The sequence below is a fragment of the Podarcis filfolensis genome, assembly GCF_964270895.1.
Source record: "Podarcis filfolensis genome assembly, chromosome: 11".
Classification (NCBI taxonomy): Eukaryota; Metazoa; Chordata; class Lepidosauria; order Squamata; family Lacertidae; genus Podarcis; species Podarcis filfolensis.
This window is the reverse complement of record NC_139613.1, coordinates 54705160-54729197: the sequence shown is the minus strand read 5'-3', so window position 1 is coordinate 54729197 and position 24038 is coordinate 54705160. Positions and strand designations below refer to the sequence as shown.

Sequence of the window (24038 nt, the reverse complement as noted above, 5' to 3'; positions counted from 1 at the left end):
TTTAACAGTACAAATTCTACAAACACCTTCCATATCTCCTCAAAACAATTTCTCCAGCATATTCCCCCTCTTACCTTAATGGCACATGTTAATTTATCATTAGTAGCTATATCCCACACCTTTTTGTACCATTCTTCCATTTTATACTCTGCTTCCCCTTCCACTTCTTAGCAGCTATAATAAGTTGTGCAGCTGTCAATAAATTTGTGATTGAGTCCATCATAGCCTGCAAACCTTCCACCGCATCGTAAATTGATAATAATACTGCCTCTGGACTCTTGGTCAGCTTTAACCCAGTGATTTCTGTTATCTCCTTAAACACCCTTTGCCCAAAGAATTGGACATATTTACACCTCCACCACATGTGAACACAATTCCCGGTTTCATGGCATCCCCTCTGGGCTTTGAGAGCCAATGTGGTGTAGTGGTTAAGAGCGGTGGACTCGTAATCTGGTGAACCGGGTTCAATTCCCCGCTCCTCCACATGCAGCTGCTGGGTGACCTTGGGCTAGTCACACTTCTCTGAAGTCTCTCAGCCTTACTGACATCACAGAGTGTTTGTTGTGGGGGAGGAAGGGAAAGGAGAATGTTAGCTGCTTTGAGACTCCTTAGGGTAGTGATAAAGTGGGATATCAAATCCAAACTCTTCTTCTTCTTCCATAGGAATCTGGTGGACCATTGTGAGAACAGGACGTTGGGCAAGAGAAATCTTTGGTCTAATGCAGTAGGCCTCCTCTTTTATGTTATCTCTGCCTTTTCTGGTGAGTAGAGCAGTCTCAGTCCACCAGAGACAAAGTTTTGGCTGTGTACTTGGGGGACCTACTTTAATTCTGAGAGCTAGTGTGGTGTAGTGGTTAGCGAGATTGCCCAACACATGAGAGACCAGGGTTCAAATTCTCACTCAGCCCTGAAGCTTACTGGGTGACCAGGTTGTTGTGAGGATAAAATAAGTGTGGGGTGGAGAATTAGGTACACCACCATGAGTTTGTTGGTGGAATATAAATGAATGAATGAATGAATAGCATTTTAACCTAACAATTTGCATCATCTAAAAAGGTTGTCTATAGCATTGTTTCTGCTGCATTGCCTGACTCAAATGAAACGATGACTCTCCGTGTTTTAAATAAACATTCCACAAACAACTAAATACGTAACCAATAAGTTATAATATTTTTTATTCATGTTAGAATTTCTATCAGTGTTTGAACATTAAAGTTTAGAGAGTTTGTACAAATTTTCACTCATGATTTAAAATTGAGAACCATGCTAGATCGCAAAATGGCAACTAAAACAGTTCAGAATGACATGAATATCCACACTCTCTTTTAACACTGTTAACATTTTCTTTGTTTGCAAATGGGACTTGTAATTAAAAATGTGCATTGTATTTATGTCTCAGTAATGTTCCAAAACATAATGGTATCATCATTACATATAAACTCTTTAAAAATATAATTCTGTCAAAAGAATTGAGGGCTACTATATACACTACAAAAATAAATTTTCATATAAATAAATTATATGGCATACTTTTATCTTTGTAACTGAAACACAACCCATTTCTGCTCAAAACAAAGCAGGCAATGAGACCCAGTCTGAATATTTTTTTTTCCTTTTAACTCCTCACTCTAAAAAGCTACAAAATGAGTCCTTAATGTAAATGTTATATACTCTCTTCCTATTTAACATTAGTAAGCATTCTATACAAATAAAGATTCCATTAAAAAGTAGAAACATAGCTGTAATAGTGTTTCCAATAGAAATAAAATCCCTGCATTGTGTTTGTTATAAACTGGCATGACAAATACTGTAAGAAAACATTCTTATGATACAAAAATATAAATATCAACAAAAATTAAAGTTTTTTATTAAAAAACAAAACAAAAAACAGAACAGCCAGCCACTGAGATCTCTTTTTGCCAATGTGACAAGAAGACAGATGGTCTATACTATGCACCAAGGAGCAGGCACCCCACAAAAAGAGGGGGGGGGATCACACACACACACACACACACACACACACACACACACACACAGGCTAAGGTGAAGGGGCTATTGAACATCAAAGCCTTTTCCACTTTCTGCTTCTCTTCCTGTTTCAATAATAATAATCATGGGGCTAGAGTGCAGAGTGAGTGGCCCCAAAGCATAATCCGTGGGGCACCATTGTGACCTCTGCCGTTGCAACTCTTGGCAGTGAAAGGTAGCTTGCAATTCGTAGCATCCTGTTCTCTTGCAGAGCTTTTGTCCTTGTTTTATCGTCTGACATCGTGACACTTCTAGGGCCCAATTGGGCCCTTTTTGCCACAAACATTTTTCACGCTGGACAGGAAGCTGGAGCTGTAGATTGAGCTTTGGCGCCCTTCTAAACAGTAGCTTATGTACCACTGAAACAATGTGGTGTCTTCTGGCTCAAGTCTCTCTTTCCACCACTGGGCCTTCCAGTTCAAGCATGATCAAAACAGGGCTGTGCCTCTCCCAGGGTACTGGAGGTATTAAGAGACCAATTCAACTACTTCCTGAATGGAAGCTGCCTTTTATTTACCTGAAGTTTTCTGAAACTATGGGGACATACGGCATTATGGCAACTATATTAGTTGTACTAGGTTCAGAATGTAGCAAGAACTGTCTCTTAAAAAATCATATCCATGCAATTAGCACACGCCAAGGCTTTCAGCAGCCTCTAGCTTCAAGCAACACTTTATTATGCGTTCTTGTCGTATGATTCACTGGGGATGAAAACCTTCATCACTGCTGAGAGACACAATTCTAACCATAGTACATATGAGCAAAGAGGAATAGGCAGATTAGGTAGTTTCCCTAAAATCAAATTTTGTACAACAGGAACTAGAACCCACAAATGCTAATCCCAGTCTGTCCACGCTTCTCCTTTATCTCTGCTCTTTGATGAATGTCAGTAGCAGCTGTTAAGCTCTTAGAATATTTTCATTAGTTTTATTTTTACCAAGTTAGGTGCAATTCTACATGTGGCTACATACACACCCAGAGTAGACCATTGAAATCAATGAACTCCATCAGTCAAGACTAACTTGATTTCAGCTTGAATACCACTCATGGAAGTCCCACTAATTTCACTGGAACCTACTCACAAGTATACATGTGCAAGATTGGAGCCTTAGCCACAATGGGTTGTTTTTCAAGGTCAAGGAACAGTAAGCACACACTTCTGAGAAAATCTCTTGCACACGACCCATTGGATTAGCACAGCACAGGAACCATATACTTGAACACACAAGAAGAATTTCAGTGGGGCATGTGATGGAAATACCCGATAGCCGGTGCTCCATAAAGTAACTACAGTATACAACTACACACACACACACACACACACACCAAAGCCCCCCCCCCCCACAGCTACACTTATCAAGGTTAAACACACTGCTCTTCATATCTGCTCGTTTTTTTAAAAAAGGGAAAAAAACAGAAAAAGAAAAAAATTATCACGCATAGCGTGTTTGAAAGTTAACAGAAACATATCACTACCACAGGGCTGTGATATGGAATTTTTTAAAAATACTTTAACACACGCACACACATATGTACCTTTACAAAACAAACAAACAAACCCTAATACATTAGCAATATTTGCATAGAATTATACATGTAAATTATACAATATTTTAAGCAGCAGCAAACATATGCTGAAATTTACGACTAGATTAAGCTTAGTTGTGGCACAGAGATCAATGTACAAACAGAGCACAAACAAAACAGTCCCCACTCCGTTAAACAGGAGTCAAAATAACTCCAGATTATACTACTTTACACGGTTTCTCTTGTATATTACATATGTGTACATCTTTTAAATATTTATAGAAATATTTCACAAAATAATACAATAGGTTACAGTAATGGTGAACTGTTGCCCTGATGCAGCATTGTCCTTCTTCATAACTTCAGGCAGTTTCTTTTCAAGCAGTTCTGGAAAGAGGAGGTGGTTCCCCATCTTTGGCCTCTTCTTTGCTTCAGTTATTTCCCTGTACAAATAGAGACAAAAAAAGGAGCCCCACTGTTCACCTAAAGTTCAGCAAAGATAAATAAATCACCTCAGCCCCAAGCCATCTGACAAGTTCTGCAATTAAAAGCCATGAGGCCTATGTTCTTTTCCCAGCCATGACAGTGACTTCCTGTGGCCAAATGGTTTAAACAGGTCCTTTTTTTTTTAAGGGCCTTGTTAATTCTTAGTTTTTCCATTTCTGGATGTCTAGCTTGCCCAGGTTCACAATCACAACGGGCAGATGTGAGTCTCAGCTTTTGTCAAGTTAGCACCAGCATCTGAACTAAATGAACATCATTTCATATCTGGATTTTGAGTTTTCCTGAGTTCACTACCCTTAGAATCTTACAGAAGAAAGGAAATCACAGGCAATTCAGTCTGTGTACTTATTCTAAGGCAGGTTACACTAAACTATGCATAGCCTAGCTTTTCATAGATGTCCCTAATAAAGGCAAAAGTAAAGTCTCTCAAGTTTAGTTTTTCCACCATTAAAATCTCTAATAGTGAAAACTTTTCTTCCATCTATTTTCCCGTTCTATATATCTACTGCTTCTTTGTCCTTCCTAGGTTGTGTTTGCACATAAACATTAATGAGAAAGCATGGTCAGCTGAAAATGGAAGTGGAAACACAAAGTTTACTACCTTTCTGGGACTGTAGCACTTTAGGGGTTGGATAGCATGATTGACATTAAAGACTCCTTGTCTACTGAAAGCTACCACATTTGATGGAATATCTTAGAAGCCTTTCCCCCAATATTCTAGCTCTCCACAGACAAGGAATTTCCAGTAACCAAGAAGTGTAACGGTAACGGTAAAGGTAAAGGGACCCCTGACCATTAGGTCCAGTTGTGACTGGCTCTGGGGTTGCGGTGTTCATCTTGCTTTACTGGCCGAGGGAGCTGGCATACAGCTTCCGGGTCATGTGGCCAGCATGACTAAGCCACTTCTGGCAAACCAGAGCAGTGCAAGGAAACGCCGTTTACCTTCCTGCTTGAGTGGTACCTATTTATCTACTTGCACTTTGATGTGCTTTCGAACTGCTAGGTTGGCAGGAGCAGGGACCGAGCAACGGGAGCTCACCCCGTCACGGGAATTCGAACCGCTGACCTTCTGATCGGCAAGTCCTAGGCTCTGTGATTTAACCCACAGCGCCACTCGCGTCCCTTGACCAATAAGTGTACAATCATGCAATTCCTCATGCAACTGTATGATATAACCCTAAAAATTATTATGTGTCTGACAGCCTTCTGATTTCTTATCACCACACAACCTTCCACAACTGCACAATCATCTTCTCCACATGAAAAGTTCTTCTGGGATTCTAGATCTTGCAGCTAGAAATGGCGGAGGCAGAAACCCTTACCTTAATCCGAGCTGCTGCCACGAGTTCTCTCTTCACATTCAACATCTTGCACTTCTATTACTTCTACTTTAGAGTTCCTCCTCTCACACCGGACATTGAAAGGCACGTGAGGGTCCTCAAATTGTCCATGGTCGCTTTCGTGGTATCCCTCGTAGGATGGAAAGCCTCCTCCGCGAGTATTGTGGCCGTGCAAAGGAGGGTGCACAGCGACAGTAACTGATGCTGAGGCAGTCACAGTAGTGATAGGCTGGCCGTACGCAGGCACCGACGTGCCCGTGGCAGTAAAGGCTGCGTTTCTGTTGTTCTGAGAACGAGCTCTCTGGCTGGAGCAGTCCCTGTTACTAGGGCAGGAGTGCCCATCAGTAGACGTTTCAAAAGCATCCCTGCGCGGCCGGTAAGGGGGTGGCCGGAGTCCTTCCCTTGGTTCTCTTTTGGGCTGCTTATTTTGATGCCAGGTTTGCTGGGATCCAGACTCTTGGTAAGCCTGTGATCTTGGGCTTGGTTGATAATACCTTGTATCCGGCTGAACCACCTGGGAAGGAAATGGGGCACGGAAATCTTTAATAAGGCTATGGCAACAAATGATGGTAGCTCCTCCACAACCTGAAAGAACATGGTGGCTAAGCTGCTTGAAGGGGCAAAAGACTGATCCCCTGATTGGTTAAGCAAATTATGTGAATTCACAGAGTTGGCTAAAATGACAGCAGCCATTAGTCGAATCAAAAACTTAAGAAGGAAAGGAACTCTTTAGAAGAATATATGACAAAACATTGTTCCAAAACAAATTTATTGATATGCATGGACTAAGTTCGCAAAGGAGCGAAAAAAATTATTGTAAGATTGTTCTGGGGGCCAAAGTAACTAATATATATTACATAATGACAAGTTCAAAATATATTAAAGGATGTGGTGTTGTGGTGGAGGGAAGTCACAAAATGAGATAGACACAGAATGGAAAACAGGAATTTTATCAATGCAATAATTTACACTGTATCTTCTGTATACCTTAGAGCACACATTCCATGTTATAACAATTAAATGAAATAAAGATATTGTAGAGTTGGAAATAATAATAATAATAAAGACTGGTGGTTTATGTGCCATTCTTTGCTCTGATAAGATTTGTTTTCTTTTTTTTCAAGCCAACCTATTTTACATTATTAATTTCACCAAGGGTACTTAGAGGGTGTGAGAGAACCTGCCAGATTACAAACTTGCTCTTCTGTCGAAAGAGGCAATATTACCAGAGCTGTATCAAACGCATTCCCATATCCCATAAATCTGCAAATAGGGGGGAAATGTGATACAAAGAACTATGCCTACATTTCCTTTTTTAGTACTGAATTGGCACCAACATTTCCCATTCTTTCCTGAAATGCTTTTGAGGTTCACATCAAGTAGAGCCAAAAATTAAGGGACAATTTTCAGAGAGGCAGCGTTTATGTTCTCCTTGCAATCATGTGCCAAGATATGCAACAGTGTAGATAAACTTTAGTGTGAACAAGCTGCTGCGGCCATTTCCATAACTGTGGCTACTGTAAAAAGGGCACCTTTAGTAATAGGAATGTTTGTGACTATCCCTGGCAAGTGGTGATTCGCTTTTTAAATGTTCCTTAAGTATGCAACTCCAAAGAGAAAGTGGGCACTGGTGTGTGTGTGTGTGCGCATGTAGGAAAATGAATCTTCCCTAAATTATAGTCATATGTTTGGGAGATCAGCCTGGATATCTTACTGTCACATGCTTGAAGTTTCAGACCGGACTCTACCCTAAGACATGCACCAATCTGAGAAATGTGGATCTACACCTATGTTGCAGCACCTATCAAACTAGTTAAGGAATGGAATGTTAGATTTATACAGGAAAGCTGGGAAAGAGAAACAGAGATTTGGGTTACTTACAGTGGATCTGGCAAATACTGGATTTTCAGTTGCTTCAACAATTACTTGGCGGACCGGGGCACCAGATCTTTGAGTGGACTCATACTGATGGAGCTCCTCGCTGATTCCAGATACCGTGGTCTGAGAACTGTACTCAGAATCAGAAGAATCTGAGCCATTCTGTGCGTGACCAGGTGGTATGGTGAACCTCACAATGCTTGGGGCAGGCTCAGAAGATGGTGTAGGTAACCTGCTCCTTCCATCGACTGGGGAAACCTAGGAATGACGGTTTAACAACTCTTAGTGGGTGTCAGTAGAAGCATCTGGAGAAAATAACTTTACTTTGGTGAAATAAGCTCCCATCACTTCGGAGAGGAACTACAGTAAAACTGCTCCCATTTTTAAAATGTCTCTACTATCAAAGCATGCATTAAATGTCTGCATTTAATACCTTTTATCAAACTGTGTCTTAAACTGATTTTTTTATTCTAATCTACATTACCAATCGATTTCCAAGTCTAGTACATAGCCTCTTAACTTTTAAAGTCCTGGGGCCAGAATACCCTAATGCAGGGATGTCGAAGCAGTGGATCGTGATCTACCGGTAGATCCCTGGCTGATCCTGGTAGATTGTGGGATCCTTATCGTGTACAAAATGTTATGGGGGGGGGGACTAAAAAGCTCTGTGCAATCCTTCCCCTCCAAATCTCAACAACTCTGGGTAATCCACCCACGCCACGCACACTCCTCCTCCCTCCAATGACAATGGGTAGATCACTGCCAGTTTTTTTATACTGGGAGTAGATCACAGTCTCTTGGGAGTTGGAAATGCCTGCCCTAAGGTTTCCTCCTTCCACACGTAACTATCAATGCACTATTCAGCACTGGAGACTTGCTCAGGGTCCCTCTGCCATCTGAGGTTTGGTGGATGGGCACACAAAATAGAGATTTTTAATTGTGCCATAAAAGGTCAAGGTAAAGGGACCCCTGACCATTAGGTCCAGTCGTGACCGACTCTGGGGTTGCGGCGCTCATCTCGCTTTATTGGCCGAGGGAGCCGGCATGACTAAGCCACTTCTGGCGAACCAGAGCAGTGCACGGAAACACCGTTTACCTTCCCGCCGGAGCGATACCTATTTATCTACTTGCACTTTGTGCTTTCGAACTGCTAGGTTGGCAGGAGCAGGGACTGAGCAACGGAAGCTCAAACCACCAACCTTCTGAAGTCCTAGGCTCTGTGGTTTAACCCACAGCGCCACCTGTGTTGCAAAAGATCTACGTTATGTCCCCCACCCCATATCCCACAAACTGTTCTAGGCTGAGGGCAAACCAATTCTTGGGATGAGGGTGGAGAGAATGGTACTATACTGACAGCAGAAACAAACATGCAAATTGAATGAAATGGGCAAATCTGTTTAACTTGCGTTAATTTAGTACAGAATTCATGACTCCACAGGCATGATCCAAAGCTGTCTGCCTCAGGGAGGCAGGAGCCCCAAAGGGACTATTTAAACACACACAAAGGCCCAAGGGCGTTGCAAACTTTCATTGCAGTTGCTCACAAGGGGCCTGCCACAGCTTCCAACTTCCTCCATCCCAACTCACTTTGAGACAGGAAAGTGACAGCTTCAGCTGCTTGGAGGCTGCCCCCTCCTCCCCGCCAGGAATTGGCCTGGGACAAATGACACACCACACACAATTTCTACTGAAGAGGTCTTCCAGGAGCCTTTTTCTCCCTGGGAATCCTGTGCAGAGTGCCATTTCCCCCATTAGGATGCTGGAACTCAACTGGACACTCGGCTGGGGCCTGGAACCACCAAAAGCCACCTCTACCTGTCCTTGCCTGAATGCATGATAAATTGTCATGGGGCCTGGTGAAAGAGGAAGCAACGGGTGGTGGTGGCAGCAGGAGCAGCTTACAGCTATGGTAAGGTTACCAGATTTTTTTCAATGAATCCGGGGACGCTTTTCAACTTCAATAGATTTTGTATGGGGACTGATTTGTAAATCTGGGGACTGTCCCCGGGAAATGGGGATGGCCTTAATATGGGGCAAGCACAGGCTTGCTTGCAGCAGGCCCAAATCCTACTCACAAGCACTCTCTCGGGGGTGATCAGATTGAATGAATGACAGTGTGGTATACTGGGAGACCAGGGTTCAAATCCCCGCCCCCCACAGCTACGAAGCTCACTGATTGACCTTGCCTAAACTACCTCACAGGGGTTGCTCTGAGGATCAGATATGGTGGGCACCTTGAGCTCTTTGGACAGCGCAAGGTGGGATGGAAATGTAATAAATAATTAGACAAGACATCCCTAGCACTGGCACAAGGGTTTGCTTTCTGTTTTGGAATACTCCACACACATGTGGGGATCTCAGCCAAACCTGCACATTTAAAGCAATATTATACCACTTTTAACCATTTTGGCATCCTCCAAATAACCCTAGGAACTGTAAACATTAAGGTTGAGAATTGTTGTTAGGAGATCCCAACTCCCATCACAGAGCCGGGTATTTCCAGAATACCCTGTGAAGAAGGATTGGGTGTTAAACCACTCTAGGAATTACACTTCTCTGAGGGAAATGGTAAAGAAGGCTGATCGCCGAAGAATTGATGCTTTTGAATTACAGTGGTGCCTCGCAAGACGAAATTAATTCGTTCCGCAAGTTTTTTCTTCTTGCGAGTTTTTCGTCTTGCGAAGCACGGTTTCCCATAGGAATGCATTGAAAATCAATTAATGCGTTCCTATGGAGACCGCTTGCCAGGCTGGCGGTGCGGAGAAGGGCTTTTCTCCCCACCGCAAGCCTTCAGGACAGGTCCGGGTACAGAGGGGAAGGCGCGCAGCGCTTCTCCTCTGTTCCTGGGGCTTGCGGTGGGAGGAGGGTTTTTCCTCCCCACCGCCAACATTCAGAACAGCATTCTGAATGTTGGCGGTGGGAAGGAAAACCCTCCTCCCACCGCAAGTCTTCAGGACAGCCATGCGAAGGCTGGCACGGGGAGAAGGTCTCTCCGCCCCACCACCAGCCTTCAGAGGAGCCTTCCGAAGGCTGGCGGCGGGAGGAGGTCTCTCCGCCCCACCGCCAGCCTTCGGAGGAGCCTTCCGAAGGCTGGCGGCGGGAGGAGGTCTCTCCGCCCCACCGCCAGCCTTCGGAGGAGGTCCGAGGACAGTGGGGAAGACGCGCTGCGCTTCCCCGCTGTCCTGGAGATTTCCCTATGGGCTTTCGTCTTGCGAAGGGGCACCACTGTATGGTGCTAGAGGAAACTCTTGAGAGTCCCATGGACTGCAAGAAGATCAAACTTATCCATTCTAAAGGAAATCAGCCCTGAGTGCTCACTGGAAGGACAGATCCTGAAGCTGAGGCTCCAATACTTTGACCACCTCATGAGAAGAGAAAACTCCCTGGAAAAGACCCTGATGTTGGGAAAGATGGAGGGCACAAGGAGAAGGGGACGACAGAGGATGAGATGGTGGGACAGTGTTCTTGAAGCTACCAGCATGAGTTTGACCAAACTGTGGGAGGCAGTGGAAGACAGGAGTGCCTGGAATGCTCTGGTTCATGGGGTGACGAAGAATAGGACACGACTAAACGACTAAACAACAACAACTAGGGAAATGAAGGTCCTTCTTTACAAACTGCAGATCCTAGGCTTCTTTGGAAGAAGCCATGACTTTTTAAGTGGTGTAAGAGTACTTTAAATGTATGGTACAGGTGTTTTCTTAAACGCATGAACACAGAATTCCCCTGTGGGAAGCACCTGCCTACAAGGAGCTCCACAAGAGTGACCAGATTGTGGCACCCAATAATTGATGCAAATTAAATTTGGTGGTATATCACTTCCCATGCTTGTAGTTTATGGTTTCTGAGCTTTAGTAGTACTGTTTCTTGGTGGTCTGTTGTGATACTGTGAGAAATAAGTGTATGAATGGATTTGGATATCAGGAAGAATGTTGTCTTCTTCACCTGATGGCAAATGTCAGCAACTCTAGAGGTCAGCAACTATGCCAGACTGCTTTTTAGCACAAAACAGTTAAAGGAGTTAGATTTGCACAAGCACATCAGATTTCAGATACTCCAATGTATATGCAATGAAAAATTCTGTTTTCTGCACCAAATTGCCAAATTACAGTGTAACATACTCAGAAGTAGCACAAGTGTAAAGTACATAACATAATAATTAGTAGCAGTGAAAAGAACAACCACAATTTGCAAGTAATACAATACTGACCTCAGGATATGGTCCGAAAAGGGAAAGGAGAATGGGGAGTAGCACCAGTCCATTCAAAGCACCCAAGATTGTTAAAATTGCCAAAACAGCAAAGAAATACCTGGAATATTTCAACATACTACATGTTAAAAAGCTGAAAATATGATTTAGAACTGTAAACGAAAATATAAAACACATTTTACTAAACAAACACACCAACACTCAACATTGTTTTTTCTTTAATGTACAAACTCAGTATGCAGGGTTTTCAAACCCCCCCTTCTTTTTACCTTTTGGATTAGAGAGGCTACATTCCACAACCCAAAGTGTTAGTTCGAAAAGGGAAGAAAGAAAGAAAGAAAAAACGCTTGTTAATTTATCGAAATCTTGCAGCATGTAATGTTATTTATGAATGTGTTACACAAACACAAAAATATGGAATGCGAACTGAATGACTGAACAGATTGAAAGCACAAATACAATGAAAAGGGGCCCCCATTAGCAAAAAAGAAAAAAAAGGGGGGGGAAGCAGCAGAAGCAAACAAATGAAGTGAAGGGTGTAGAATTTAAACAATTTAGCCTAGAAGGAAAAAGAAGCCTACTTCTCCCAGCAGCTAATCCACTGTGAAATGCTTCTGCGTCTAACAGCAGAATCTCTAATTAAATCTCTAGTGTATCAGGTAAGGCTTTCCCTTGCCATTCATTAATCACAACTTTCCGCCTTGAATTCTGTGAGTTCCAGTTTTACCAAATAGCTCAAATTGCAACCTTTTTAGACACAGGAACCAGCTTTTTGCAAAGAAAATGCAGGGCATTCTATGGTGAGCCCGAGCATTGTATTGAGAAAGAGCACTCTACAATAGCCGAGCTGCATTGCAGGCTAATCTTTTGTTGAACAATTTAGCATCTCTGAATGCTCTTGTTTTGTGTCAGCCAATTCAAACATAAAGGCTGAAGTACTATGGAAGAAGAGGAGAGTGCACGAGTGGTTGTCCTTTCCCACCATTGAGGGCTAAGGTCTGGTATCCTTCATGAATACTCTGGTAAACCTGCCAGCAAGAGGAAAGCCTTACTAGTTGGGTATCCAGCATTTGGGGGGTGGGTGGGGGACGACAGAGGCTAAGCTCAAAGATGCATTTTAAAGCTAATGGATTTCGAGGCTTTGGGTCTTGGGCAACAGTTTGAAGAAGAGGCAGAAGGGGGCAACCCATTTGCCAATGTCTCCGGTTTAAACAGATCAAATCATGCTATTACAGTAGGATTACATATAGGAATGCATTAGCACCAAAAAAACCCCAAATCATGGAGGATCAATGGCTACTAGCCACAATTGCTAAGTTCTAGCTCCACTGTCAAGACAGTAAAGGTAAAGGTAAAGATACTCCTGACCATTAGGTCCAGTCGCGAATGACTCTGGGGTTGCGGCGTTCATCTCGCTTTATTGGCCGATGGAGCCGGCGTACAGCTTCCGGGTCATGTGGCCAGCATGACTAAGCCGCTTCTGGAGAACCAGAGCAGCGCACGGAAACACCGTTTACCTTCCCGCTGGAGTGGTACCTATTTATCTACTTGCACTTTGACGTGCTTTCGAACTGCTAGGTGGGCAGGAGCAGGGACCAAGCAATGGTTGTGGGGATTCAAACCGCCAACCTTCTGATCAGCAAGCCCTAGGCTCAGTGGTTTAGACCACAGCGCCACCTGTGTCCCTGGGAATTGCAGCTGGACAGAGTGCTGCCGCAGTCACGTCCCGCTTGCAAGCTTCCCGTGGGCATGTGGTCAGCCACTGTGAGAACAGGACTCTGGACTAGATGGGACACTGGCCTGATCCAGCTGGCTTAGCTTATGTCCTACACTAATGTAAACTAACTGGGACACACCATCAACACGAGGCATTGGAGACATTTGCATCCCATCAGTCTAACTCTAGTATAAACAGGGCGATTACAGATCTGACCACTTTGAGTATACAAAAACTCTACCCGGACGAGCTATTGGGCTTAAAAACCTACTCCTTGCCGTTATAGTCTGGCACCTTCCCAAGGCCTTGAAACAAGTCTCATTGACTTGAGAGCCATCTTTTAAAAACAACAACAGGGAAGCTAAACCCTGGTTGCGTTAGACGACGAGAAGGCCAAATGAATAAAGACAAAGTGAAAAGCGTTAAAATACCCATTTATTTCATTTTATAAAATTTATACACTGCTTAATTGTTTAAAAAAACAAACACCTCAAAGTTCAATTCCAATTGGAAAATGGTGTTACAATCCTTATTACCTAACTGGACCACAGCTGCAGTCCACCCAAACACTGGTAACGTCCATTGGGTTAGGGCAGAGTGTGAGCAAAAGTCCCACAGAGATGAATGGGGGGCAGTCAGTAGCAGTGCCTGACGCATTGCAAACTTTCTCCAGCTGTTCTTTATCGTGCTTATACACACTCAGTCACCAAGAGAGAGCAGTAGCACACTAGGTTGGGTTCAAAAGGATTTGTGGATGCAATCCTTCCATTTGGATCCAGCAGAGGGTCGTCCTCCCTTTTGCCAGTTACCCCTTCTCTGTGAAGCCCACTTCTCCACCTTTCACGCTGTTCCACAGATTCCCCAACCCTGCACAGAGCAGATTTTCAAAGGGTGCAGGTGGCTGTTTGGGTGGGGGTGGGTAGTTTACACCCAAGAGCACTTTGCTCCATGAGCCAAACTCTGATCTGTAGAGTCATCATTTCTCAAAATGGGGCTGGGGATGGATCACCAGGAGGCATGGTGCAGGTACTAAGTAGGTGAGGGAAATTATGGGCTGGGGGAGGTTGCAGTGGCACCAAGGTGTATACTAGTTTATAGGTTGAGACAGATTAGAAAGAGGTTATGATTTCATAAAGTCATGAGAAACTACAATAATATATGTTTCCGCACTGCAGTTTCCCCCTTTATTACAACTTTACACACCTTTTTTGGTACTTATATTAATTATTCTTCATCATCAATCTAGCTGCTGTCTGCCTTAATTGCAGCTCCTACTAGCTTGCTCTTTTGATTTGTTTTATTTGCCCTGCCATTCTGCAAAATAGACAACATTTTTTGCCTTTCTGCTCAGTGACTTTGCACAGACTGTTTGGAGCAAAACAGGATCCATTTCATCACCCCTCTCAAATTCCCTCCCAAAGAAAAAAAAAAACTTGCTCTATGCTTTTATCTGCTGTATTCACATTCTTAATTAAAGCCACAAGAAAACAGGCTCCCTTTAGCTTCAGACAGAAAGGCCTTCAGGCTTCACTGTGTATTTTATGTTACATTCCGTGATGTTATAGGTGCCTGCCTGCTCACATTCTACCCTGAACTTTTTATTTTGGTCCGCCAAACTGTTCTATAATCTTCAGTGGCGGGGGTGAGGTAAAGGGAGTTTCAGTTTCAGGATGTTTATAGTTTTTCAGGCTTCTCCACTCAAAGTACTCTGCATGTAAATAGTTTGGGAGAGTGCTTAGGTTAAAGGTCACCTCCAGCTAACCACTCTTTGGGAATAACTTAATGTTGCTGTTGAACAAACTATAGGCTGCATAAGGCCTTTTCTGAGTGGGAAGCTTTTAAAGTTATTTTTAACAAAATCCAGTACTTGCAATAGAAACAGCTACTAAAATGAAACTAGCAAAGTTATAAAGCAGAGTAAAAATGAAACCATGGCATAAGCAAGCACATCATGCACAGCACTGCAGCAGCAGGTAAATGGAGAAGCATGGCAGCATTCCCATGAAAAGGAACCTCACTTATGTGAACAGGAAAGGGCCACAGCTTAGTGGCAGAGGATGTGCTCTGCATATAAAAGGATCAAAGTTCCCCAGCACATGTCCAGACAGTGCTGGGAAAATCCCTTACCTGAAACCTTGGACAGCTGCTGCCAGTCAGTGTAGGCAACTCTGAGCTAGAGGAACTTGCACTTGCAGCTTCCTGAACTCACCGGGGTGTTCCAGCACAGCTCAACATCACAGTCTAATCCCAATGAAATAGTGTTTCTCTTAACCAAATTTCAGATTATCCAGTAACCATTATAGGCGCCCTTGCCTAGTCAGATAAATGAGGCTCTGCTACATTCATTTAATTTTAATTAAGCAAAGGGAGAGGCAGGATGCACACATGTTTTACCTGACAATAAAGTCAAACTCGGATCCTGCAAGCATTAACACACCGAGCAGCGTAGACACAGCTCCATCCAACACAGGTGCAAACATGTGCTCTAAGGCAAGGACAGCCCTGCGGTTCTTGTCTCCTATGGCAGTCAGAAAGGCCTGGGAAAGAATGAAGTTCATGCCATCAGAATAGTGTGAGCAGCTTACGAGGATTCCTAAGGGGGAGGGAGTCCCCAGAGGAGAGGAAAGATGCTACAACGACAATTGGCAATTGACAGTTCTTCTTACTATACATATATGAATAACTGGCTAACGAGGCTTAAGGCAGACATTTATTTTGTAATCAATCAGAAGGCTTAATCTGTAAAGTGAGAGGTGTCAGAATTCAACCCTCCCTGGGAGGTTAAGCCCCGTGACTGCAGCAGAGTCAGCCCAGGACATCTCGCTGCCTGAAGCAGCAGCAAAAAATGTGGTCCTCCTCACCACCCCTTCGAGACAAGGTGTGCAGTACCTAAGCTAGTCAAGTTGTTTTGGCTGCTGAGACAGAAAATGCCACAAGTGCCTCTCTTCTGCTCTAGAGTAAAAACAAAGCAATAATAAATAACCAACAACTTCTTACTTTGTGCTGGTGGTTTGGAAGTTGCTAAGGCAGAGATAAAAAGAGATAATATAAAAAGTCCCAAGCCACGGATGGAGAGCCTGCTCTGCCGCCCCTTCTGCAAATTAAAAAAGGCCAAGTCTCCGGGTGGGGTCACGCTGGCATGGGGAGCAGCTTGGGGGGATGTTACCCTCGCATAGGGATGAGGACATGGATCTCACTGGCAGGCTAGATCATTATCTCCCCTACTCTTCAAAGCCAAAGTCTGACAGGTGAGTGGGGCCTTCCACATGGTCATTCACCTGGTGTCACAATGTTGTCAGGTGACTTTTTTTGCTTGTGCGGTTCTTGCAGAGTGCTTTGCGGGTACCACCACTTTGCGTCACTACAGACATCCAAGTCTTCAGTGACAATGTGAAATACTGAAATACCCCCAAACTATGCACCGGTTTCTTCAAGGAGAGTGCAACTCCATCAAGCACTGGCCATTCACCTAATGGCACTACCAAACCACAGCATCTCCATCTTGTCAAGATTCAGGTTCAATTCATTTACCTGTGTACAATTCATTACGGAAGCCAGGCGCCAGTCCAAAGGTCTGCATGGCCTTATCTAACTCCAGTGACAAGGGCAAGAAGCTGGGTGTATTAATGCTTTGTAATCTTTGTGCGATTTGTGTTTTAAGTTATTACAGTATTTCAAATACTCAGAAAGAAGGAAGTGTACAATCGCCCTATTAGAGCATTGCTTCAGAATGTGGATGGAGTCTACATGATTGAATGCTCCATTCTTCCACATCAAAGAATTCCTTGAAAACTAGGAATACATGGGGAAGAGCTCTACAGTCATACCTCGGGATGAATACGCTTCAGCTTAAATATTTTTGGGTTGCGCTCTGCGGCGGCTCGGAAGTAACAGAGCGCGTTACTTCCGGGTTTTGCTGCTCGCCCATGCGCAGATGCTCAAAATGACGTCACACACATGCGCGGAAACGGCGAAATGCGACCCGCACACGCGCAGTCTTACGTTCGCTTCAGGATGCGAACGGGGCTCCGGAACGTATCTCGTTCGCATCCAGAGGTACCACTGTATTCCAATCTCCATTTGAAGGAACTAACTGTCCACATGCAATTTTTTGGCATGAAGGGAGCATTTTTTTCAAAAAAAAATGGGGTTTATCAAAGAAGAGAATGAGATATTCAGCTTCCACTTACCAAGGCAATGTGGACAGTGAACTCCACTCCGATTCCAACAGAAGCAATCAGGATGACCACAGGCACGGCACTCAGTTTTATCCCAATAAGACCCATCATGCCAAAGAGTTCAACCGTCATCAGAGCCAGCACCACCACCTAAAGAGATCCAAATGGCAATTAGCAACTTTCCCTCTTATATATAGAACAGCCTTCGCCAACCTGGTGGCTTCCAGATGTTTTGGACCACAAGCACAGCCAGCTGGCAGGGGATGATGGGAGTTGTAGTCCAAAACATCTGGAGAATGGAGAGGGAGAACGAAAAGGTGAGCCGCTGGTATTTCTTATTCTTAATTACTGAAATAAATGTCTAGGCTCTTCAGAAACCACGAGTTAATAGTTTTCTTTGAAGCCAGGCAGAAATCGAAGTATACAGGTTTGCTTCGCTTATTGTTTGGCAATACAGCCTGAAATCATTTGGGCCGTTCTCCTCTTCTTTCCTGTATTCCACCTCCTCTTACGTAGTCCCAGTATAGTGATTAACGCAAGGAAAGATACAGCATGTGGGCTCCCCTCACCCAGCCAGACAACCTTTTGACCAAATTACAGAGTAAGTGAAGATGACTTGGGAGTAGTTAATGCATGGAAAACAGTGAATGCCATAATCAGCTGATGGGTGTCGAGTTACAAAGGGCCTCTTAGCTTTGAAGAACTTGGGGGGATTGGCATGGACAAAGCAAACAGTTAAAGTTAAGGGGAGGCTTTTTTATTTTTCTTCTTTCATCTACCTCGTAAACAAAATTAGAGGCAGGGGGTAGAGAACACGAAAAAGGCATCGAAACAGAAGAAGGAGAAAGCCCAAAGACTCTGTTAAAAAGGTAAAATCCCTTTCTGAAAGCAAACTCCACCCCCTATAGGCACAGCAATAAATTATTTTATAAGCTAATGACTCGTGAATGATAACATGCACAGCCTATGACTTTTGAAAGCTACTCCAGACTAAACATTTGCCTTTTAACATACCTGCTGTACACACATCTATAGGACAAAACCTGGTAATTGCTTTCTACCTCTGCCCTTTTATAAGCTACGGGGAAGTTTGTAAAGTTTAGACAGCATAACATCAACATTCCATTTGAAAAGAATGCCCGTGTGCTGAAAGATCACCAGCGCTTTCCAGAACATATAAAAAACTAGTTTATACAATTTACATTCATCAGACGATTTTTCCTACACCCTGCCTTGCACTCTTCTTCCCCCATGAAACCCAACTTTGGGGATCCAGGCAATTTTTCACACTGGTCCTCTCTTGAGGAAGTTGCACAGGGCTCCTCAGATCAAGCCAGCAGCAGAGAGCAACTGAGGCACTCAGATGCTGGGCCCTGAAATCCTGTGCGTCTCTTTGTGTTCAGGCCGTGAACACTTCCAGAGCTCAACAAAGAAACCAGCTCCAGAGAAATGTCAGGAAGGACTTCACTCTGGGGAGCATCTTGGGTCCCTTGCCTTGGGCCCCTGAAAACCTTGGGACTCGCTTGCAAAAATAGCGAGCGTAAGAGCGAACTGTTATTTTTCAGCTATTTACTTGGAAGTCCACGAGATTCATTCCAAAACAAAAAGTAGCAGGTTCGTGTCCAGAACGTAATAATGAATTGCTTATGAGTGGCTGCAAATGAAATAAAAATACCGTATTTTTCGCTCTATAAGACGCACCAGAGCACAAGACGCACCTAGTTTTTGGAGGAGGAAAACAAGAAAAAAAAATATTCTGAATCTCAGAAGCCAGAACAGCAAGAGGGATCGCTGCGCAGTGAAAGCAGCAATCCCTCTTGCTGTTCTGGCTTCTGGGATAGCTGCACAACCTGCATTCGCTCCATAAGACGCACACACATTTCCCCTTACTTTTTAGGAGGGAAAAAGTGAGTCTTATACAGCAAAAAATACGGTAAATCTTGACACAAAAATCACTTAGCTCTCTAGAATAATAAGACGCTTTTTTAAAAAAATCATTTAATAATTTCTCTTTCTTTTACCTCTAGGTATCAGAATGAGGGCAAAAGTTTAGACACTTTTATTTTTATTTTAAACTTAAGCAAATAGAGGAGGCCAAAGGATGAAGGTTATTAAGGCCTATACCTTTTTCATGAACCCAACCCCCTCAAGTTGAATAAATATATCATGAATGATGCAATATGCATACCCCATCAGTAGCCAGACATAAACAAAACCTTCCTGACTGTAGCAAGAGCTATGCTGAAAGGAATTTTGCTTCAGCAAACACTTACAATGATCCCAGCTGTCCAAGGGTTCAGAAGGAAGAGGGCACACACCAGAAACGTACACGCCAGAACCACGCTGATGGACAGAAGGAGCCAATGACGGAGACCAATATATTGTTCCCAGAAGAGAAACGGGTATCCATTGGGGTAACTGGGAACCCCGAGGCTGGTGTAGTTATTGCAGATTGCTCTCACTTTCTCAATAGCTTCCACAAAGTCAGAAGTGTCGCGCAGTCCATTGAGGTAGAAAGGAAACTGAACATATTCAATAGGCTCAGCTTCTGGGACTGGGAAGGGGAAAAACACACTGCTTAAACAAACTTTTGCTGGAAAACAGTGTATCAGAATACAAAGTGAAACAGACAAATGAAGCAGTTTGGCTTTCTGGTGCCAAAATATCAACATGGATTAATTTGCATTAAATGGTACATTCAGATATACCAACAAAATGCAGCAGAAGCAGTACATTTCATTATGAAGAGGTGTAGTACATTTCTGATTTCATACAGGCAAGCCTTTCCACTATCATGCTATACATTTGGGAGTTATAAAGACACCCCAATGAACATTGTAATATTATAGAAGCATCCCTAAAACCAACACCCTTTGTGGCAAGAATTCCCTATTTCCACATTTCTTTTTTAACTCATTGGATTTTCTGCAGACAAGTTAAATCCGGATTAAAAGTGCTGCAAGAAAAAACACGGCTACCCCTCCAAAAGTTCTTATAATGTTCAATAATGGCAGTGTGAAAATATAGCAGGTGGTGAAAGGAGAACTCTGGAGAAAGACCATCTAGATTAAACTGAGGCCACGGATGTTGCACAAAATTTGCAAGCATGACTAGCACTGAGTTTACAATAAGCAGCCGTTTAGAAGCACTTTATCCGGCATTCACTAAAAATCAACATATCAGAAGTCTAGTTTACAGCTGGAATAAAGTCTTCCTTTGGAATTTGCTATACTGTCTCATGGCTAGTCCACAAAATCTTATGCCACACAATAAATTGCAGGATGATATCCAATGTTAGTCATACAAAGAGCAGGTCCTCTGAAATCGCTGAGTGTATACTTAATTATTGATTGATTGATTGCATTTCTATCCCAGCTTTTTCTCCACAGAGCTCAAGGTGTCTTACATGGTTCTTCCCCTCCGCATTTAATCCCCACAACAACCTTGTGAGGTAGGTTAGGCTGGGTGTGATTGACTGACCAAGACCACTCAGTAAGCTTCATGTTCAAGCGGGGATTCAAACTCTGGTCACCCAGGTCCCAGTCCAACACTCTAACCCAGGCATAGGCAAACTCGGCCCTCCAGATGTTTTGGGACTACAACTCCCATGATCCCTAGTTAACAGGACCAGTGGTCAGGGATGATGGGAGGTGTAGTCCCGAGTTTGCCTATGCCTGCTCTAACCACTACACCACACTAACTCATCTTTGACTTAGTTGGATATCACTTTAGTTTTTAACATCCCACAAGTCTCTTTGTTATCTTTCATTTATTTTTGTTTTGCCTCAGTGCCTATTGTTAAAATGAGATAATCATATAAAGACAGCATACACCATCATTAATGATATCAGTTAACAAAAAATGTCAAGGAATCAAGCCTTAACAACCTACGTTAAAGAGTATTTTAGCTTGCAAGGTGTGGTACCATCCACTGCCATACAAAATGGGCTTTAAAATAGCCAGTCCGTTGTGCCGACTATGCTAGTATTTGTTGATAGCCGTCTACATAAGCCTGAACAGTAGCAAACAAAGACTTAACATTTGAAGATTTAGAATGGGTTTAACATTTGACTGGAGAGAATTGCAAAACCTCATGTACTTTTGCACTGCCCTGCTAGAAGGGCAATACTTCTGAAATCATTGCATAGCTGACAGCATGGAATCCCAACAGCATAAAAAGGAAGCAGTGAATCAGGGCCAGCATTTGTAATCAGTTAAATACTTTGAAAGCTTAAAGCTGGCCAGTACATTTCTTACATTTTCCCTGGTTATTAAAAACGAGCTTCAGAGCATGCTACAGTCAATCAAAGAAAGATTAAATACTTCAAATGACTATTTCAGGAAGTAGATCATTTTTATCCTTCAGTGACTCAACACACCCAAATTTTCCATGCTCTCTTTTTAAAAAGCAATGCTAAGTCCCCAATACCACCCACTCCTCCCTCGAAAAAGCCATCACACAGCTAGCATTAAGTTTTTGCTGCTGTGTGTGTTCCAAACACGGCAGGGTCATTCCGTTGACTTACTAAACATGATTTGCCCTATTATAATCTCAACTATAAATTTTCATTAAGACAAGTTTTGGCTGGCTGCCCATGAGTTTTAGGGTTCGGATTCAGTGAAGCACAATTTGCTTGTTATCCAGTTGTGTTTCCAGAAATACCAGTCCTCTTCTCTCCTCACTCCTGCCACCCAATAACCAACCAGCAATTCACCCAATAAATCCAGAGCAAAAGCAAACAGAATCAAACTGGGACTGCTATTCGGAATGCAAACGGGTGACTTGCAAGAGCAGAGGATCCTCTTTATACAGATCTCTTTCCCAACTAGCACCCCAAGCCGACAAATTCAGAGGGAACAAAATATAACTCCCAATTATTAAAGCTCCACATTTGCAAAGGCAGCACACCACGGGGAACTGAAGGCTCCCCTTCCACAGAAAATGAACAGGGCACATTAACATGAAATGAGTTTTAGACCTCTGATATAGACTATTAAAGAATTCATTTTTCAAAATGATGAACTGCTACCGACGCACGGCATTCTTCTACTCCATTACACAACCACAACCTGTCTCCTGAGTTTTTACTAAGAAACGCAATATATTGTTCTGTTTATGGTCTGGCTCCTGGGCAGTGTCAACTGACTGGGGAGTTGCTGGGCCTCGAGAGACGGGCCGAGGCACTTATATAAACCATAAGGCATTAAAAGGGAAGCGTTCCTTACTTCTCAACCTGGTTTCTGGCATATAGTCTGCTTTATCGTGGACCCATTCTGGACGGTGGGGCCGGATGTTAGCTTGAGAGGCAGCATATGCCACAGGGTCATTGCTAACCCAGGCTGTCAGGTAGATGTAGAAAGCATTGGGGTTAATGATTCCATCTGCATCCACCAGGCGCTGTTTAGTCAACTGCAAAAAAATAAAAATAAAAATGGGGAGGGAAGGAAGAGGAAGGAACAGTTTAGGATGGAATTAGGACTTTTGTTCAGAATGTTAGGACTTATGCCCAATTCTTTTAACACAAGAAGGAAAGGCATTATGCAACAGCATGTAAAATGGAATAATAGCCTTTGAAAGAAGACTTTATACTTAGCAGAGATGTCATAAAGAGAGTTTTGTTTATGGTAGAAAAACTACATTTTTATATTCAAGAGGTTTCATATAGCGGAAAATGCTTTGCATGCAATTCATTAGAAACATTAAATCAACAGAAGGTTCCAGATGAAGACTGAGCCAATTAAACCTAAATTCTAAAAATGTTGTCTGCAGCCAAGAGGGGGGAAATGACCAAACTGGAGAAACGTATTTAAAGCTAGTTTTGAGGGAGAGAAAAAAAAAGAAAAAGGAACCATGGAGGTCGGGGGGGGGGGGCGGGAGGCGGGAAGAAAGAATCTGGCAAGAGTCCTATAGACGTCTGTGTGCAGTTAACCTCTGTTGTTAACACTGAAGGAAATGCCACCCAGTAAATGGAGGAGAGCTATAAAAATAAAACAACATCTGTATAAATTTTGCTAACACTTGCCTCCTATGACCTATGTATTCAGAAAATGCCCAGCACCCAAAACCAGATGAGTCCACTCTTCCAGGGGTCACGTGGGTAAGTGAATTTGGAGAATTTGAATCGGATTTTCTAGGAACAAAAGATGTCCCTCCAAACAACTGGGGTGATATACAGAAAATGCCAGGAAAAGGGCGACACACAAGGGATTTTGTTTTCTTTTGTTTATTTTTCATTCTGCCCCAACTCTCATTTTCAGGTCTTTCTAATTATGTGAAAAACAACAGTGACAGCAGCCTAAAAAAAAAAAAAAAGCAAAGCTGGAATCTAGAGATCTGGATTCAATTAATCCACAGGATATGCAACAACTGTATGTCTTCAAATTGTCTTTGGAACTGCAGAGAACAGCTCACAGCCTCTGCGGAGGCAGCAGCACACTTTTATCCCTCCCAGGCAGAAGAAATTATATCAGGAGCCACGGGCAATCATTTGGTCCATGTTGCATTTTGCATTTGCTGCCAAACCAAAAAAAAAAGTCTCTTAGGGCACCTGATTATGGTTCTCTCTCCTCCCTGGATTTGCATATTGCATAAAGATAAGTACAGTGGTGCCTCGGGTTAAGTACTTAATTCATTCCGGAGGTCCGTACTTAACCTG

General features: G+C 43.1%; 1 protein-coding gene across 2 annotated transcripts in view; it reads right to left on the bottom strand.

Moving 5' to 3' along the window:
• Positions 1-1147: 1147 nt before the first annotated feature.
• The window catches only part of PTCH1 (patched 1), a 109077-nt gene continuing 86186 nt past the window's right edge, over positions 1148-24038 (bottom strand). For both annotated transcript variants that reach the window (XM_083576494.1, XM_083576493.1), the window contains exons 17-24: positions 22609-22792; positions 19656-19936; positions 17395-17532; positions 15599-15741; positions 11488-11587; positions 7281-7535; positions 5382-5913; positions 1148-3998 (exon numbers count right to left, since the gene is read on the bottom strand). In XM_083576494.1, the coding sequence (XP_083432620.1) occupies positions 5383-5913; positions 7281-7535; positions 11488-11587; positions 15599-15741; positions 17395-17532; positions 19656-19936; positions 22609-22792 (1632 nt within the window). In that variant the 3' untranslated portion in view covers positions 1148-3998; position 5382. The remainder of the gene's footprint in view (positions 3999-5381; positions 5914-7280; positions 7536-11487; positions 11588-15598; positions 15742-17394; positions 17533-19655; positions 19937-22608; positions 22793-24038) is intronic.